The 19,688-nt window shown below is 39.9% G+C and overlaps 2 protein-coding genes across 10 annotated transcripts in view; one reads left to right on the plus strand and one right to left on the minus strand.

Moving 5' to 3' along the window:
- DNAI4 (dynein axonemal intermediate chain 4) overlaps positions 1–8,519 on the minus strand; it is a 92,553-nt gene extending 84,034 nt beyond the window's left edge. The window contains 2 exon segments of the mRNA XM_007089833.3: positions 8,263–8,370; positions 8,372–8,519. Of these exon segments, the coding sequence (XP_007089895.2) occupies positions 8,263–8,370; positions 8,372–8,430 (167 nt within the window). The 5' untranslated portion in view covers positions 8,431–8,519.
- Positions 8,520–8,545: 26 nt separating this feature from the next.
- Positions 8,546–19,688, plus strand: part of MIER1 (MIER1 transcriptional regulator) — a 59,209-nt gene continuing 48,066 nt past the window's right edge. Inside the window, exons 1-3 of one of the 9 annotated variants that reach the window (XM_042997526.1) lie at positions 8,546–8,695; positions 9,799–9,899; positions 12,630–12,703. In XM_042997526.1, coding sequence (XP_042853460.1) covers positions 8,629–8,695; positions 9,799–9,899; positions 12,630–12,703 — 242 coding nt within the window. In that variant the 5' untranslated portion in view covers positions 8,546–8,628. The other 8 variants (XM_042997527.1, XM_042997530.1, XM_007089825.3 and 5 more) reach the window with 8 other exon arrangements.

Raw genomic sequence — 19,688 nt, forward strand, 5'->3', positions numbered from 1 at the left:
TATGGCCTTTTGTAGCAATGTGGATGGAACTGGAGAGTGTTATGCTAAGTGAAATAAGTCATACAGAGAAAGAGAGATACCATATGTTTTCTCTCTTATGTGGATCCTGTGAAACTTAACAGAAGATCATGGGGGAGGGGGAAGGGAAGGAAAAAAAAGAGTTAGGGAGAGAGCCAAACCATAAGAGACTCTTAAAAACTGAGACTAAACTGAGGGTTGATGGGGGGTGGGAGAGGAAAGTGGGTGATGGGCATTGAGGAGGGCTTCTGTTGGGATGAGCACTGGGTGTTGTATGGAAACCAATTTGACAATAAATTTCATATAAAAAAATTAAAAAAAAAATTTTTTTTTTAATTTGGGTCTGTTTTGTTCCCTGCTATATCCCTAATGCCTACAATAGTACTCAACACACAGTAGCTGCTTAATAAATATTTGTTGAATAAATCATTATATCTAACTCAAAACATTCAATCTTCATACTCAGATGTTTACCAGCCTACTGGGTGGCTCTAGCTAAATATCTATAAGACATCTCAAACTGAATAGATGCATAATGAAATATCACACTTACTCATAAATCAGTTCTTCCTCTTTTATTCCCCATAGGACCCCAATAGAAAGGAATTAGTGAATGATGTTATATCTATCAATTAGGTAGTCACTGGGATCTTATGAGAGCATTATCAGTGACCCTCCAAATCTCCACATTCTAAGTTTTATGGGAAGGAACCGTGTTTATCATGTCCACAATTTCAGGTCCAGCTATTAGCAGTCTGCCTGATAGATAGGCAATCAGAAAATACAGACCACTTTTTGAAAGAAATTAAAAGAAGTACCTGTAGCCAATTATGTTAGAAATTTATGGTATAGGGGCACCTGGTGGCTCAGTTGGTTTAAGGGTCCAACTTCACCTCAGGTCATGGTCTCATGGTTTGTGAGTTCAAGCCCCACATCTGGCATTCTGCTATCAGCATGGATCCTGCATTGGATCCTCTGTCCCCCTCTCTCGCTCTACGCATCCCCTGCTTGCACGCACATGCGTACTTTCTCTCTCTCTCTCTGAAAAATAAACACTTAAAAAAATCTGTGGTATGTCTCTAACTACATTAGAAAATAGATATTTCAATAGAGGCAAATTAGAGAAGATAACCACTTTGAGGTTTCGGGAAGAGGTAACCACTTTGAAAGCCACTACACCTGAAAATAGAGTCATAATACAAATGGTTATGTACAGCTGCACATTCTGGAGTTTCCTGAAGCAGGGACCTAGTTTGTTTTGACTCCTGTAACTTCATTATGTAGGGCAATAACTGAAAAATATAAGGCATTCAATTGGTATCTGTAGAAAGAACTCCTGATGATCACTTCCATGTAAACAGAGGCAAATGACATTTAAAACATACTACATATACACAAATCTCACTATGAAATAACCACAAAAATAAAAGTAGGTGTGGCTTGTGAAAAAGTTTCTGTTTTAGCCCCTTCTTAGTTTAATGGGATGATGGTAATTTTTTTTTAATATAATTTATTGTCAAGTTGGCTAACATACAATGTATACAGTGTGCTCTTGGTTTTGGGGGTAGATTCCCGTGATTCACCGCTTACATACAACCATACAACACCCAGTGCTCATCTCAAGTGCCCTCATCAATAGCCATCACCCATTTTCCCCTCTTTCCCGCCCTCCTCCCCCACCCCATCAACCCTGTTTGTTCTCTGTATTTAAGGGTCTCATGGTTTGCCTCCCTCCCTTTCTGTAACTATTTTTTCTCCTTCTCTTCTCCCATGGTCTTCTGTTAACTTTCTCAAGTTCCACATGAGTAAAAACATATGATATGTATCTTTCTCTGACTTATTTCACTTAGCATAATACCCTCCAGTTCTATCCACGTTGCTGCAAATGACAGGATTTCATTCTTGAAATGATGGTAATTCCAACCTAAACCAAATAAATTTCTTCCATTCATTCTAGTTATTTATAGAACACTTGCTATACATAAGGCCCTGTGCTAAACACTGGCAAAGATACAATATGAATCAGATATAGACCCTAAGGAACTTATAGTCTAATAAAAGAAATAAAACGTGTATATGATTATAATGCAAGTACAAAATTGTATTTGCCTCAAAAGAAGTACACAGAAGATGAAATGAGAGTTGTATTAAGATGACTTTGGCTGAGAGGTTTGAACAGAGAAATTATGAGTGACATCTGAGTTAGGTCTTGAATTGTTAAGTGGGATTCCAAAGACATACTTGGGGTGTGCATATAAATGTGTGTTTGTGTTTGGTGTGGGTAGAGGTGAAGGGGGACAAAGGCATTGGAGTAAGATGAAAAATGCACCCTGAGGAAAAATCTTTGTGAACAATGAAGGTAGAAAAGCATGTGGTATATACAGGGAATCTTAAATGATTCAATTAAATACATGAAGGAAAACAAAGTTAACCTTTATAAAAGTAAAACAGCCAGGCTAAGTCTGGGATTTTTTACACAAGCAAGAGAGTGTCTTCGAAGGTTTTTAAGCAGAAGAGTAAAGTGACTTAAACTATGCTTCAGAAAAATTTAGCTGTATGCAGCACATACTATAAGTAAGATCATTAGTTAAGATGCTATGGGAATAGTCCAAGTGAGAAGTAATCAAGGTTTAACACAGGTGGCAGATGTAGAAATAAAACAAATACAACATATACCATGTATTAAGCATGTCTTTTTATCTTTGCATTTTCATGCTTTGACATCTAAGAACTTGTTCATCCTGGAGGGAATGCCCCTCCCAAGGCTAATGGATGCCTATACACAGTAAGGGCTCATTTATAAGCACCCTTATAGAAACCAACCAATCCAGAGCCTAAACCCTTAACAACCTTTATCAGGCTGTCACGGAGATCTCATTCTCTGGGCCACTATCCACCTGCCCTAATCACCCTTGGGACAGGAATCAGACAATTAGAGATAGCCCCTATAACCAGAACCTTCTGAAATTATTTAAATGAGCTCATTGTAAACCTGCTCATTCTGCTTTGTCTGTTCTTCCCACAGAAACCACAATAAAGGTTCGTGCCCATATTTCTTCTTGCTTGTTCTACCTCCAGACTGGCTCTTGTGCTTTCCCATGTGGTCCCCTGTGTGGCATGGCATGCCATGTATCCTGTTTCTAGGGATCCATGAGTATTTAAAAAAATTTCTCCCCTCTTAATAGTTATTTCCCTGTCAAAGTGTCTTACATACCTGATTAAAACATAACTCAGGCATCCTTAAAAGACAGCAGATACAGAACTGATCAGAATTGGTAACAGATAATAACAATACTACTTAAATTTTAAATTTCAAAGAACTTCCATCTATATTCTTTAGTTCAATTCTTATAATAACTTGTAAGATATTTAATAGTCATGTTTTACAAATAAGAAAACTAAAACTCAAAGGTCAATTTAAATTTTTTTTTTAACGTTTATTTATTTTTGAGACAGAGAGAGACAGAACATGAACGGGGGAGGGTCAGAGAGAGGGAGACACAGAATCTGAAACAGGCTCCAGGCTCTGAGCGGTCAGCACAGAGCCCGACGTGGGGCTCGAACTCATGGACCGTGAGATCATGACCTGAGCCGAAGTCGGACGCTTAACCAACTGAGCCACCCAGGCGCTCCTCAAAGGTCAATTTAAATGCTCAAACTCATCCAATAATTCAGAGGCTATTAATCTGTTTATTTGTAAATTAAGGTTAATAATAGTACCTATCTCATTGAGTTAAGGTGATGATTAAATTAGTCTTCACTTCTTTTTTTTTAATATTTATTTATTATTTTTGAGACACAGAGAGACAGAGTGTGAGCGGGGGAGGGGCAGAGAGAGAGGGAGACACAGAATCTGAAGCAGGCTCCAGGCTCTGAGCTGTCAGCACAGAGCCCGATGCAGGGCTCAAAATCACAGACTGCAAGATCATGACCTAAGCTGAAGTCAGATACTTAACTGACTGAATCACGCAGGTGCCCCTAAATTACTCTTCACTTCTAAAACACAATAAGAAGTTAAATTGTAGACATGTTCATATTAGATATCAGTGATATCTGATGGAGCTGTCTGGTAGCAGTTAAAAATGCAAGAGTAAAGTGAATTTTAAGGAATAGAAGTGAAAGCTGGAGATTCAGATTTGAGAATCTCTGTACGGAGATGATAAGAAATGAACTGAGTCCCAAAATAAAAACCTAAAGGCATAAAAAGAAGGTAATAGAACCAAGGGGAGAAACTGGAGATAGTAAAAGAAATCAGAAAAGAGGTATTTGAACCAGTAAAGTTCAGGGATAACTTAAATTTATCGAGGAAGATCAACACTGTCAGATGCTGCAGAGAGGTAGAAGTTAAGAAAGCCCATTGAATTTGGTGACTTTTGAAACCTTTAGGTAACTCATTATTGACCTTTGAATAGTTTCTGTACAGAAATGGAGACAACAGATTGCAAGGGTTGAAAAGTGAACATAGATGTTCTAGTCCAACATGTAAAGACCACAAAAGTCATCAATCTTGTTTTTATGACAAGAAAAAAGCTTAGCAAACTGAAAATCAACAAGTTTTTCAGATCCATCATTTAGTTTATAGGCAAACCACTGGCCTGAAAGTTGGACAGGCAGGAGAAAACAGAGAATCACAATTTACTGAGAGTAGAAACTTTGCAACTAGGGCCAGCAAATGGTAGGAAAACTTAAAGGATAACTGACTAATTGCTGGAGACTGAGTGTAGACTAATTTGAAAGGTAAAAATTCCTGAGGGCCCAGCCTCACACGGAGGCCCACCATGAGACTCATCGGGCTCTTGGGATGATCAGAGAAAAACTCCCTAATAATTTCAGCAGGGAGATAGGGATAACTATTCTAAAATATACTCAGAACGTTCAGTTTTCCTTAACAAAGGCCTGCCCTCAAGGAAAACTATTTTATCAGAGCCTAACCAATGTGGGGGGGGGGAGAAATACACAACTCCAAGACCCTCTAGACTTCTTGTTCCACCTAAGGAAAAAAAATCTGAGAAACACTTATGAAGGTCACACTGAAGGGACAAACACCCACTAAAAGACTAAGACTAATCATAGGATTATAGAACACTTCCTCTCCCCCCAACATCTTATCACCACACCAAGAGGTCGCCTGTACAGTAACAGGGGACTGGAATGGGAAGAAATGCAAGGCTCAGACTCTATGAAGGAGTCTCTAGGGAAACCTAAAAAACAGAGGAGACAAACACAAGGACACCAGAGGAAATTGAAGCCTCAAAAACCCACCACACAGCCCAATTTCCAGTCAGATAAACACAAAATCTCACATTAAAGGCTTCTTTTCCTCAGTTCATATTACCTGATGCAACATGTTCGCTTTCAACAAAAAATTACAAAGCATATCAAAGGGACAAAGAACAGTCTGAAAAAACAGAGCAAGCATTACAGCCAGACTAAGATATGGCAGAGATTTCAGAACTGTCAAGAATAGGAATTTAAAATAATTATGATTTATATGCTAAGGACTCTAGGGGCACCTGGGTAGCTCAGTCAGTTAAGGGTCCAACTCTTGATTTTGGCTCAGGTAATGATCTCACAGTTTGTGGGATTGAGCCCCACAACGAGCTCTATGCTGACAGCGTGGAGCCTGCTTGGGATTCTCTTCCTGCTTGGGATTCTCTCTCTGTCAAAATAAATAAATAAACTTAAAAAAATATGATGAGGACTCTAATAGAAAAAGTGGATAACATGAAAACTCTAAGAAAGAATCAAAAGGAAATGAATGAACTTGTAAGAAAGGAGAATGGAGGAACTAGGCAGAGAAGTGGGATAAAAGCATTGAAGAAAGAGTGGTTGTTTTTACCATGAAAGGAGATTGCTCATATTGCTAAGCTAATAGAAAAGATCTAATATAGGAAAAACTGGAGTGAGAAAATGGAAAATTGGTAAATACATGTTTTATGAGATTCTTTTCAAGTTCAGGATTAAGTCCTAAAAGGAGAAAGATGAGAAATAACATTGGTTACTGGTCAAACCAATGGTTGTAAACTTTAAAGTCTATGAAATTTTGCTTTAATTGGGTAACCTGGCTATCTCAAAAAATGAAGATTATACTACTTCCCATCTCCCACCTGATTCTTTCCTTAATAGGTAATCTCCTACGAATTTGTCATTATGTAAGAAATTCCCAAGAGAATTTTCTAATCCTCTAAGCTACTATGAGAGTTACAAGACTTTTTAAAAAAAATTCACATGAATTCAACACAATTTTACTTTCAGATTTCCATACCTACAAGTAAAACAAAAATCAGACAGGATGAGCAGTAACCAATATTAGGTTCAGTCAGCAAATACTTATTGAGTGCCTTCTTCATTGAAGGCAATAGCAGTGAACAAAACAAAAATGCCTGCCCCATGGAGTTCGACAATTTGGGTGAAGACAGAATAATGAAAAAGTGTATCATATACCAAGGAGGGATAAGTTTTATTATTTTATGACGGGTGGATTAAAAAAAATGTTTTAGTTTTGAGAGAGAGAACGTGCACATAAGTGGGGGAGGGGCAGGAGAGAGGGAGAAGGGGAGAGAGAGCGTGAGAGAGAAACCTCTTGTGGCTGGAACCCATGAACCATGAGATCATGACCTGAGCTGAAATCAAAAGTCAGACGCTTAACTGACTGAGCCATCCAGGCACCCTGAGAAGGATTTTTTGTTAAGGTGACACGTGAAGGAAATGTGAGTCATGAGACTAACTGGGGGTGCAATATACCAAAGAACAGCAAATGCATAAGCCTTAAAATGGGAAAATAATGTGCCTTACATTGTTGTGAAACAATGAGCCAAAGGAAAGGGTCCAAGGTGAGATCCTGTGGGTCTGTAATGACATGCATGAGCTTTTTACTCACATGGAAAAACTGGAGGGTTTTGAGAAGAGCCACAGTGATTACTAAGTTTGGGGTATTAGAAGACCATTTAGGTGGTTACTGTGATGTGACAGGGACTTACATTAGGGAGGTAGTCTCGATTTATTTTGCAGGTAGAAATGATAGAATCTGCTGATGGAGTGGGGCATTAATGAAGTCAAGGGAAACTCCAAGGTTGTTTATTGTGTAATTGGAAGAGTGGAAACTCTCATTTACTGAAATGTCAAAGACTGCAAAGTATATAAGGGGTTGGGGGAGATTAGTTTTGCATATAAATTTGGAGATGCCTATTAACTTCTAAGTGCAGACATTGATTTTTTTAAAGCCTGGATTTTGGAAGAGGTGCTGGCTAGAAATATAAACTTGTGAGTCATTAGTATATAGGCGATTTTTAAAGCATAACGCAATAGTGAAAAAAAAAGGTGTTTAAAAACTGACCCCAGCAACACTCCAGTATTTAGATATGGAAAAGAAGAAAAGTTACCACCAGCAAAGCAATTTGAAAACAAGTAGCCATAAACCAAAGAGAGAACTAGGGAGGGCTGGTGTCCAAGAAACCAAACGAAGTGATTCAAAACTTGAGAAGTAGGAGGGTTAAGAAGAAACTGAGGAATGGCCATTGCATTTGGATGCACGCCTATTGCTGACCTTCACGCAAACTATTTTGGTGTTGTGGTGGAATGGAAAAAAGACCCTGAGAACCATATTCTGGAGAGAATGTAAGGATCTCCCCCAAGAACTTTCAACAAGTTCTATTAAAGAAAGATTAGCTGAGCTAGTGGAGATTGGAGGAGAGATGCTGAAGGTCTGAGAAGAGAACAAAAGTGGTCCGGAAGTGTGGGAGAATGGATGAATCAGAAAACTTTAGTGCAACTGCTGGGCAGCACTAAAGAACCATTTGAAGTTGTAAGCGAAACAAGTCCACAGAGTTGTGTGCTCTTCTCCAACCTCTCGTTCAAGTGTTGCAGAAATGGCAGAACATTAGCAGGAATGGGTTTTAAAAGCACGATAGCATGAGGAGGCAGGAAAAAACTTCGACGACAGAGCATTAGTAAAGTTCAGTCCTCTGGCTCACTGAAGCTGAGGATTGAATGGGGGCAACAAGCTTGACCCGGCAGACCGGAAAAACCACCCCAGGAATGCTAGGAGGAGGAGCGGTTCTAAACAAAGTAGGTCTTTCCCGTAGAGCAAGCACAGCAGTAGGGGGTTCAAAAAGGCTGTACTAGGCCACGGAAGGCGATACTGCGGTATGAGAGCTTCGAGGGATGACTGAACCCAGACGCACTAAGAGACTGGATCTAAAGGGGCTTCCTCCGAGACCCAGGAAGATTAGCGCCGGAACTTACAACCAGAGGTTCTGTTGCTTGCGGCTGTTTGCTGGAGAGATAGGCATGGTTGCGACAGGCTGTGGAGTGGTGGGCCACCCCTTCCCTGGCTGCTTCTGGAGTCCCTGTACCCCAACCCTCGGCGTTAGCGGCTCTGGCTGAGGCTCGGGAATGTTTGCCGGGCGTCATGGAGACGGAGGAACCCTGGCTCAACAAGCGGCCGCGCGGTTGGCTGGCGGCTGGAGACCGAGGAGGAGGGCGGAGGCGGAGGGGAGGGCAGAGGGTTGGTGGAGCAAGAGGAAGCCCCGGACGACGACTAGAAAAAGGAGGCGGGCGGCCCGGGCCCCAGGCCCCTCCCAGGTTCTGAGTCTCCCCGGCTGCAGGCGGATGGATGGGGCTTCTTCAGGCGGTGGCGGCAGCAGTGAAGGTGGCGGCGGCAGCAGCGGCAGCGGCTGTAAGTGCAGCCTCCATAAACCATCTCTCCTCTCCTAGTCCTGATTGGGATGAGGGGCTCCTAAAGTGTCCTCGGTCCCCTTTCTCTCCTTCCCCTCCCCCACCGTAGAGTACCGCCCGGAAGACCCTTAACTTCCGGGGAGGGGCTGAGAGAGAACGCGCCCGGCCCGCTTCCCCTCCCCGAGTGCGTCGCCCCTCTGGGCGCATGCGCAGCTCTCCTCCACAGCGCACCCCCTCCTAGCCCGGTCTTTTGCTTTGGCGGTGGCGGCGGCGCGGATCTTCCCCGGCGGCCGCGGTGCGCTGGGAATCCGCTGCGGTGTGAGTTCGTCTCGCGCAGTTCGCTTCCGCCCCTTTCTCCTGTCGGCTCCCGAATTCGGTCGGGGTGGGGCTAAGCTGACCATCCCCCTGTGGCTCCGCCTCTTTTCCCCTGTAGATCCGGGTTCGGTCCCAGCCCTCCCTTGGGAGGCTTCTGCTCGCACTGCAGTCCCCGTGGTGAGCAGGGTCCTGGGCAAGCCGCCCTTTTTGAAGGGAATGAGGGAGGGCAGGAAGACTGAAGAGGGCATTAATATGAAAGAACGAGGTTCTCCTGCCCGATGGGAAGATCCCTGGGGACAGATGCCTCCCCCTCCTTGAAATGGCCTTGTTTTTACAGCTTTTCTTGGAAAGATCCCTGGCTGGGAGCCCATTTCTGGTCCTCGTTTGCTGTGTGACCTTGGGCGAGTCACTACCCCTCTCTGGGCCCCAGTTATCCTTAAAGCTTCCTCCAACGCTAAAATTCTTAATTTTGCAGAAAAGCTTGTGCAGTTACAGACTCACCCGTCTACTGGGGCCGCTTAGCCCAGATGACGTGGAGTTGACTGAACGAACCTTCTTTCTTCAATCATGGACGGAATGAGGCGACCTATTTATTGGGTCGCTTTTATTTCTTTACAAATGGCATGACCCAAGGCCCATTAATGTTTTCCTAAAATTGTCATGGGATCCTTGTCCTAATTCTTGGCCATCTTTTTAAAAATGAGAGGTTGAGAATTAGAGACATGGTGAGCTTGCGGTATCATCATCTCTGGTCTCATTACTACTGAGGCTCTCTTTCCTTTGATCCAGATGGTGTGGTGGCTCGATTCTCCCAGTGCCTGGCTGAGTTTCGGACGTGGTTAAGAACCAACTGGTTGAGGTTCAATGCAGACAAGACGGATGTGATGCTGGTAGGCAGGGGCACACTTGGATATTAAGGGAGGGAAAATCCAAACTCCCTCAAGTAATATAAATATTACATTACTCTTCCTGTATATTCCAGTGTTTGAGAACTGATGATGGGCCAATAATTTCCAGAGTTTGGGTGAGATAAAAATAACATGTCGACAATATTAGGACTATTAAGAAAAAAATCAGTTTGTGATAATCTGATAAAAGGGGTCGCCCGGTAAAACTCTATGTAAAAATTGTGAAAAAAACAAGACTGTCCTTTGAAGAACCAAAAGGCTATGTAAGTGTTTTGAGGTGGGGTTAATAATAAAAACCAAACTAACAAAAAGATGATGCTGATTCTTGCATAGCTGTGGGGCTTCCGAATGTAATGCATTACTGCTTTGTAACCCGCATTCTGCCTACTAAAGTAAAGGTAAACTCTCAATTTATCTAAAATGTCATTTTAAGTTTTTTGATATTTAGGTATTTTCAACCAAACTGGTAGCTATCCATAAATTTTTACCTGCACATAATGTGTAGGTTGTTACTTTTAAATAAAAATTTTAGTAAATAGTTTACCAAATAATCTCAAAAGGGACTCATGGACTCTGAAAATTGTTAGGTAGAGAATTTGTTGTTAGCGTTTTGAATGTGCTGCATTCATCTGTTTCATTCAAACAGCTCTAGAGTAAACTTACAGATATTTTCTTGGAGCGTTTTGAAAGGTACCTGAGTTGCATAACATTTTGTTTATGTAGTATGGATATATAGTACCTACATTTGCATCAGGTATTGGTACTGAATAACAGGTTATATTTCATAGGTATATGTAAATTGCCAGAGACGTTTATTTATTGGTCAGTTTAAGGTACTGGTTGAAGTAAAATTGTGACCTTAAAATGCTTTTGTTAAAGGAGAATACTAACTGAAGGGTTCCCGTGTGTGCGTGTGTGTGTGTGTGTGTGTGTATTATAACTTCTATAAAAAATGTTTAATAACTTTTTAATGGAGTATTCAGTAAATTGTTTAAAAATAATTTCCCAATATAATAACAGTTTTGAGAAGTTTCAACGTGGTGAAAGTTAATGTTAGTTTGCCTGAAAATAATGAAGCTTGTAGGTGGGGAATGGGAGCTAAAGAGGCATTTATTCAGGCTTTGTATAGAGATTTTTTTTTTGTTTTGGGACATTAGCCACAAACCTCACCTAAAATTGGAATTAACCACACTTTTTAGCTTAACTTTAAACATTTTACTACATGATGTAACAGAGCTATCATTTTGGACATCACATTAACACGTAATATAAACTGTAATGATTTTAAACAGCTCATAGGTATTAGTGAATATTCTCATACTTTTAACTCTGTCATGTCTTGTTTTTAGCTCTTCTAATATCAATAGGCATTGAAGACTTATATTTTGTTATTCCAAGTATAAATATTGATTGCTTGCACTTAAATACAAAGAAGACATCTATTGAATTAATCCGAAGTGCTGAAAAACTCAGGGAAATGAATGGAAGTAACTAGGAGATAGATTCTGGTTTAATAAAACAATGTTCCAAACATAGAGCTTTGTCTGAAAAGAGCAGTGTCTTCATCAGTCATTGGAGGTGTTTTAGCATAGGCAGAAAAGCCTGGTAGTGGGGAGACATAATGAGAGATTCCTACCTGGACAGGGTAGAAATTGACTAAAGACACTAAGATTCTGTGGCTAATGAAAAGTTAATTTTTACATATTTGTTACTGAGGAGGTAAGCAAGAGTTTTTGAGAAAGACTTTGCTTTCCTCAAGGTGGTTCCTAAAATTTTGAAAGATAAGTGTATCACAAGAATAAAATGGGAGTAAAACCATGCTGAATTCAGGAGTAATGTGTTACAAATGACTTATAATGTTGCAGGCATTTCTTTTTATCTTTAGAATATCTGAACCTAAAACAAAAAAAAAATAAAATCACTGAATTCACATTTTTTTAAAAAGGGAAGGAGAAAAATGTAGAGGGAATTTTTCCCCTAAACGATAATGCCACTTATAATTAGTAAAAATGATACACATTATTAATAAACTTAAAAGTCATTTATCAATAAGAAGGGGATATCCATTCAGATATCTCCTAGATGGGATTTTCCTGACCATTTCAGATTTTCCTGACAATTTCAGTAGCTTAAGGGACCATGATCCCCAGCTTTTTAATCACAATTGGGATTTTTTTTTTGAGGTTGAACTGAAGAATCAAAGACTAAATGGACTTAAGCAAGTTATTCCTGTACTTTGCATTTTGACAACACTTTTTAAAAATTTTTCTTCTTGTGAACCAGCTAAATTTCATATATTAACTTTGGTATTTAAATGGAAAACACTCCTTTATCCCCATGGTATTATAAAGCCTGAGTTTCTACCTCTGGGCCCCTGATTTCTGTCTTTACCCACCTCAGGTCTGTGCACATCAGTTGTTCTTTGCCTTCAGCTGTTTCCATCAAGTGTCTCAAAGTGAAAACTATTTAAACACAAACTGACTTTTCAAAAAATGACTTTTATTTTGAGTCAAAAGGACTAAGGTAATTCAGTAGTGTACTTCTATATACCTGTGCTAAAATATTTATTCCCCCAAGGAATCCTGAAAAACATTTTTGTATAAGTATTCTAAAAAAAAATAAAATGAAAATACTGTACAGTAAAAATTGTTTGTAGATTTGGGAACCTTAAAGTTTTCCTTTCTCTTCTTTCCCTTGCTTTTCTTTCAGTAGAAAATGTGCATCAGATGTTTATGTTTAATTGGTTTACAGACTGTCTGTGGACTCTTTTCCTGTCAAATTACCAGGTAATGTCCTTTCGCTTAGCAGCTTCATATACCTATAAATGCACAAGTTATTCATGCACAAATTATTATTGGACATAAGAATTTCAAGTTAATGTTGAGTCTTTGGAAAAAGGAAACTGGTTAATAGAGTCTAGACTGTTAAGGGAATACAAATTTAAGCAAACAGCCCATGTTGCACTGTAAGTGAAGTATCAAAGAAAAACTGTGTATGTGCACATTTATGCAGTATATTATAGTGCTGGCATCACATTTGGAAGGAATGACTTTTTATACTGAACTGGTTGATATGGGCAATCATTTTTTGAAATTGCATTAAAAACCCTTGAACATTTGAGGGAAAACGGGCTTTTTGAAATTAAGACTTCAACTCCTGGTTTAGTAAAATGTGTTAGTGCATGTTTTAATATCACCTTTGTATTAGCCAGTATCTGCGTTAGTAATGGAAGTGAAACATGTTTGTTATTTTGCAGTCATTGACCCTGCAGTCATTAGAATTGGTTTCAAGGCCAATTGGCAGTTCTAGGCCAGTGTTTTAAAATAAACTTTCAAACTAGGCATTTCAGGCATTGCAAATAAGCAGGTTTTCCCTCTCTGCAGTCAAGTCGGAGATTATTTATATCTATCAAAGAGCAGCTTTTCAGTATTTCGCATTTTGAAATTTTCTCCAGTTGTGCAAAATTCAAACATTGCACAATTATGTTGCTCCTGGCATCTCAGGAAGCGTGTGAGGAAAAGCAGATGAGATGTGAGGATGGCAGACTACCTATCCACAGTCCCTTAATCTCTGACCTCTAAGGTTTGGGGATGTGGGATTTTACATTTCCCGTCGGGAATCAACGGAGAGAGAAATACTTATCAAGAGACAACCGCTTTCAAAGCGCACTACTTTGTGCCTTTGCCGTTGTTGCATCACAGCAACATCCGTTTTCAGCAAATGCTCTTCGAAAAAGGCCTACATGTAGAATGTAACGTATCTTTTCCCCTGCGATGTAAATGCTGGACACGGTTTTCTGGGCACTTTCCCTTGACCTCTCTGGTCCCTTAGAGCCCTCTCCTTCAGCTGGAGTCGCGGATCCGCTAAGGGCAGGGGAGGCGCCCCGCGCGGAGAAGCCCACCTACCCCCCACACCCACCTTGACTCCGCCCCCTCCGCGCTCCTCCCGGGGAAGGCTTCCGCGGGGCCGCGCGCGCGCGCGCCCGCCTCTGCTCCTGCGCGCGCTCAGGCTTTTTCCCTCCAGTCCAGCTCGGCCGGGGCGCCGCGAGGGGGCGGAGTGGGGTGTGGTGGGCGCGCTCGGGCGGCTCCTGCGCGTTCCCGCCGAGGCATCGGCGGCGGGAGCGGTAGAGACGGCGGCGGCGGCTGGAGTCCCGTTGCCGACTCTCACATCCGGGTTCTGGCCGTGACCCAGCTGCGGCCGCCGCGGAGATGTGACCCGTCAGTACGGCAAATATGGCGGAGGTAAGGGAGCGAGCTCCCCCTCCCCGTCCCGGAGCCGGGCACCCCGGGCCCTGGCCGGGGAGGAGTGGAGTGGGCCTGGCTAGGAGAGGCCCAGCCCTGCTGGCGCCACTGCCCACCTGTTGTCCGGAACAGGCCGCGCTCTGGGCGGGAGCTTTCCTTGGAACTTAGTTGGGATGGGTCCGGGGGTAGGAGGAAGCGGAGGCGTAGTTGGACTTCGGGGGCAGTTTGAAGGGTCGAGTGCTGCGTGGTAGTGCGTGCGGAGAGGGGCGAGGGCGAGTGGGCGCCCTCCAGGCAGGGGCGCCGGTGGCGCAACTTCGCCGGCCGGTGCTAGGGGCCAAGAGAGAGGAGCTGCTGCTTCCTCTTCTTGCGAAGTTTCTTCCCTCCTTCACCGAGATGCTGTTGCGCCCTTCCGTGTCACCCCCCCACCGGTTTGCTACTGACATCCAGTCCGTGTTGATGGGGAAAACGTAAGGCAGAATGGCCTTCAACTCTCATTTTTCTCATGGAGCTAAGATGAGCGTGGAGAAATAAACGTAGCCTTTCGCGATCCGGCCCTTTAGGTTGGGGGAATCCCCCTGAATCTACGGAACAGTTCCATTCCTCCCGAAGGTAGAACCTTTTTTTCTCTTTATGTTTCGGAAGAGTTGCTTTCTACCTTTCCCCCTCTTCACTTTCCAGGCATTCCCCCCCCCCTTTCCTATCAAGGCTATCTATTATTGTCTTTTTTTCCCCCTTTTATGGGAGGTTTTTTTTGTTGGTTCCCCCCCGCCTTTTTTTTCCAGTAAACGAGTTAACCAAAGGCCCCTTTCCTCGGTGGTAATTGTTTTATATTTTGGGGCCTCAAATCGTGGCAAATAACCACTGTTATGATTCATTGAAACTTAGTGTTAACGTCTCTGGAGATTTGAATTTTTGTTTCTGATTTAAACCTTTAAACATTTGATTTTTTTAATACTTTTTCCCCCCCCTTACCCTCGGAAAAATTCGTTATTCCTTACCCCCTAGAGTTCAGGAAGTGATAGTATTTGGAGTTTTAAGTCTACTTTGAGCGAGAGCCTCACTAAATGATTGATAAGGCATTTCTTCTGTGTGAATTGTTTTCATGGGCTCAGACATCCCCAAATTCACGAATAGGTAAAAAAATTTTCTTACCATCCAGTCCCCAATATTTGTCTTCATTAATTGCTGTATGAAGTCAGTGGTGAGTTAGGTGAGTACTTTGAATTTGGGATACTGAAATATAGATTATGGAAAAATATTAATTTGGACGCTTTTTCATATACCTGTTGAGTGGAGGGACCTGAAAGTTAGCTGTTTTGTGGAATTGCTCTTAGGTTGCCCCTTCTGCTTTCCTTATGGAAACTGGCTTTGTACTTTTGTAGTGGAGTATTTGCTGTTAAAGGAAGAGGAGATTCACTGTAGCAGGAGTCTTCACTGCTAGTAATCTTTTAAAAACATTTAATACTTTTGATCTAAAACTAAATTTAGATCTTAGATTTATTTCCATTTCTTTTGTTCTTTGTGGTTAAAGAATTGTATTTCAAGGCACATGAGTTGGAGAAAACCTAGTACTTTGTATTTCATTTAAATGTGACTGGGTTCATTCCACTGGGCTGAAGGAATTTTAGTCCTGGTAAGATTTTTAAGTGTTCCTTTTTTCATGTGTAAGTTGGGGAAGGAGTTATATGTAGCTGGATTTACCTACATTTTGTTAAATAGCCTTCAGTGGATTCCCCCTTTCAGTGAATGCCTCTTAGATAAGCAGCAGTGTACTGTAATAGGTTATGTGGTTTCTTCCCTCACGGTGCTGCTCACAATGACATAAGCTTTAAGTTTTGTAGTCCTATTTTAAGGCAAGCTATTATTGAAGGAAAATAACTTTGCTTTTGAAAATACAGTGAAATTTAAGTTTAGAAAGCTTCACCCAGAAATTTTAATTGCCCAGCACACTGAAAACTCAGTATGTAAATAGGAGTATATTAATATTCTTGTTTTAGAAATTAAAGATGGTTGTATCATAAGAGAGGAAAAGCAGTATTTTGAGTCACTAATCATTTCCTAATATTTTCAAGTTTTAGTTTTCTTAAAAATTGCATAACTTAGAGAATGGAATTCTCATGTTCAGTAAGGAACGCATGGATGGTTCAATTTCAAGAAGAGTAAACCTGAACTTTGTGTTCAGTGAATTTATTTAGTGACCTGAAATCTTTAAAAAAAAAATTCATCTTTTAGTGTTGGATAGTTTTGTTTTTAGTGAATTTAGAAGAATGGGGAAACCTTCATTCATCTGTGTCCTACAAAATACCTAAACAGGTGAAGAGGTGAAAAGTAAAATTAGTTTGTATTGTTCTGATTTCAATATTTTAGTAATTAGGATGATTTTAGAGATTAGTTATTTTTAAAACATAGATGGAGAAGTGCTTGCTTTTATTTTTATATGGGCACTCAGGAGATTCATTCTTTGTGATGCCAGTAAAAAGCATCTGGTAGAATAAATCAAATGTGCTATTGCACTTTTGGTTAAGTATACCTGAGCATTGAAGCTGACTGGTAAAATAACAGAAAATGCAAAGCAACAATATACATTTATTTGATAAATCTGAGGGGAAAACAGGTTATTGAAGAAGCATGTCTCCAGAGAAAAATGTCAATGTTATGCTTCTAAGTTCGTTGTTGTTGTTGTTATTTCCTACATAGGAGAATGACCTTACCTTGTTTTTCCAGAAAAGTGTTTAATTCTTGAATACAAATTGATTTAGATGTGAATAGAATATACTAATTTTTTCATATTTGATCTGATCACCTAGGCAGTCTATAAGTAGGAAGTATGTGTTTAATGGTTCCTCAAATCGTGCTAACATTAAAAACATATTTAATGTGCTTAGAAGAAATGGCACATACTCTTTTTCTTAATAGGTTTTTAGTAATATTTTTCATTGCTTTTTATCCCTTAAAATTACTTATCAACCTTCTAAAAGGAGGTTCTCCTAGTTACACTTAAAGGAAGGAAATTACAGGGTAGTTGCAGTTTTACAAAGGCAACAAGAAAGAAAGAATAAGAGGAAGAAATAGTTGATCCTTTGGGTTTTATAAGGAATGTGGTACAGGGACCTTTGGGAATGAACAATTTGTCTGTTATTTCAGGGTTTGTAAACACATACGGGACTTTTCTTTTCCGGGGGGGAAAAAGCGACAACATAGTGTAAGACCTATCTTTTCACCTAGGTCATATTGCTATCATATAAAGAGAAGAAGATTTTAATGAACCTACTTTTCTATATTAGTTTTAAGTATTTAAACCTTTTCAAAACCAATACGTAATCTGTTTATTCACTGTCACATCTTCATTTATTTCTCTTGAAAACACACTCCTTGCTTAGTGGGTTTTAGTGTATTTGGATTTCATTTTTTAAGGAAATAGGATCATCTTGACCATTCTTCTTGATGGTGTTAATTTCTATTCTAAACAAAACTTGTTTCACTGCAGTAGTGTTAGGCCTTAAATAATTCTCTATAGTGGTAATGAACTTTTTACTGTTTATACTTGAGTGTATTTAGGATTTATCCAGAGTAAGACTCTGGATAAATGTATGAGAATCTAATAAAGTTTAATTCAGAAGGAGTGATAAAGTGCATGATAAGGTAGAAAAGGTTGGTTGGAGGATATATAAAGTCGATTACTTTTAGAGAATTTTTCTACAGGAGAGTAATCAGTTTTTCAAATCAGAAATAAAACACTGGCATGCCTGGGTGGCTCCGTCAGTTGAGTGTCCAACTTTGGCTCAGGTCATGATCTTCTGCTTTGGTTCGTGAGTTTGAGCCCCGCATTGGGCTCATGCAAAACCCACTTTGGATCCTCTGTCCCCCTCTCTCTTTGCCCCTCCACTGCTTGCACTCTCTCTTAAAAATAAACATTAAAAAAAAAAAAAAGAAAACAAACACTGCCATAAGAAACTGATTAGTAAAAATAGAAAAGTAATCACCTGTATAGAAATTTCTTGCTTGAAGTTAGCTTGAGTCCCTGTATGTTTCAAAAGATTTGCAAATGATTTCAAAATTCATTGCAGTGATAAAACTGTTCAAGTACCAGTCATCACCTGGGACTCATTCTGTTTGACTTATTCTATGGCTTATAAGAATGACCGTTAAATTATGTTTGTGTAGATAGGAAATTCATAAAGTAGCACCCCCAAAAAAGCTTTTTGCAAATTGAGATTTTTTTCTGAAGGTCCTAGATTTAAAAAAAAATTTTCAGAAGAGGCTGTTAAACATATCCCATCCCTTTAGCTAAGTATTCCTTGGTAGTGTTAGGTCTTTTGAGCAGTTTATAATAAAAGTAAAGAACTTAGATCTCAAAGGAAATTGAACTAGAAGATATCTAAATCTTACTTAGAGAAAATGAAACTGAGCAGAGTTGATGCAATTTGTCCTAAGTTGTGCAGTTAGGCTGTGGCACAATTAAGAGTGGAACCTAGGCTTCTGAATTCCCAGTGCTTAATAATAGCAATTCATCCTCTGAGTTATTACTACTGTAGTCAATTTGCTAGTTTTACCAACACGACTTTCTTAATCTTTTTTATGCCCCCAAATTCTTCAGGGGAAAGTTAAGTGACTTAGTTTTGTATGGAGGAAGAGAAATGGTGAGCACAGTTCCCCTGCTTTCTCCACCTGGAGGAGGGGCATCTAACTCCTTCCTGGCTTCTATCCCCATCACTTGAGAACCTCTGATTTAGTTAGCAGCGTCTATATTGTTAAGTAGGTGATGATAACAAAGAAATGGTGGTGGAATTAGTTTGAGGGGAGAAATTAGTTCAGACAGTTATGTTTATTTGAAAATATGCTTTTGATTGCCTGGAATATATGAATCTGATTACTTCATTTTTACCTTTTTTTTTTTTAATGGTTATATTCTAGTTTACTGTGTTCTAGAGACACATTTGAAGATATCTGAGGCATTTAATATTTGTTACAAGTATTAGCAACTTGATCAATTAAATCATATATGTGGTGAAGATATAAAAGTCAGCTGTTCATTTTTTAATTTGATTTAGCCTACTCATACTCTGTGTGACTGTCTAGTTATGTTTTCTGTCTCAGATAATTATGTATGCACCTAAAAGAAAACTAGGTTATTTTTCTAAATGATACATTTGTTAAAAAAAAAAAAAAAGTGGCTAGTAATAGGTTTTCTTAAAAATCTAAAAGTAGAGGAAGGAAATGAAAATTGCTCATAATTCCATAAGATGATCTCCACTGACTTTCTTTAAAAAAAAACCAGTAATACTAACAAGTGGTTAGAAAATTCCAATAGTATAGAAGGGTATAAAATGAAAAAAACTTTCTCTCCCCAACCCATTCCCTAGAGATAACTATTGTTACAGGGTTTTGTGTGTACTTTTGGAGAAAAAAAAAAATGTCATTTATATTCCAGCCCAAGTTACCCCCTTCTCTACTTTTTTTTTTAACTCCTAATATATGTATGAATAAATAAATAAATGTTCTTTACATTTTTTTCCCTCATTCACCACAA

Source organism: Panthera tigris, chromosome C1, assembly GCF_018350195.1.
Source record: "Panthera tigris isolate Pti1 chromosome C1, P.tigris_Pti1_mat1.1, whole genome shotgun sequence".
NCBI classification, from domain to species: Eukaryota; Metazoa; Chordata; class Mammalia; order Carnivora; family Felidae; genus Panthera; species Panthera tigris.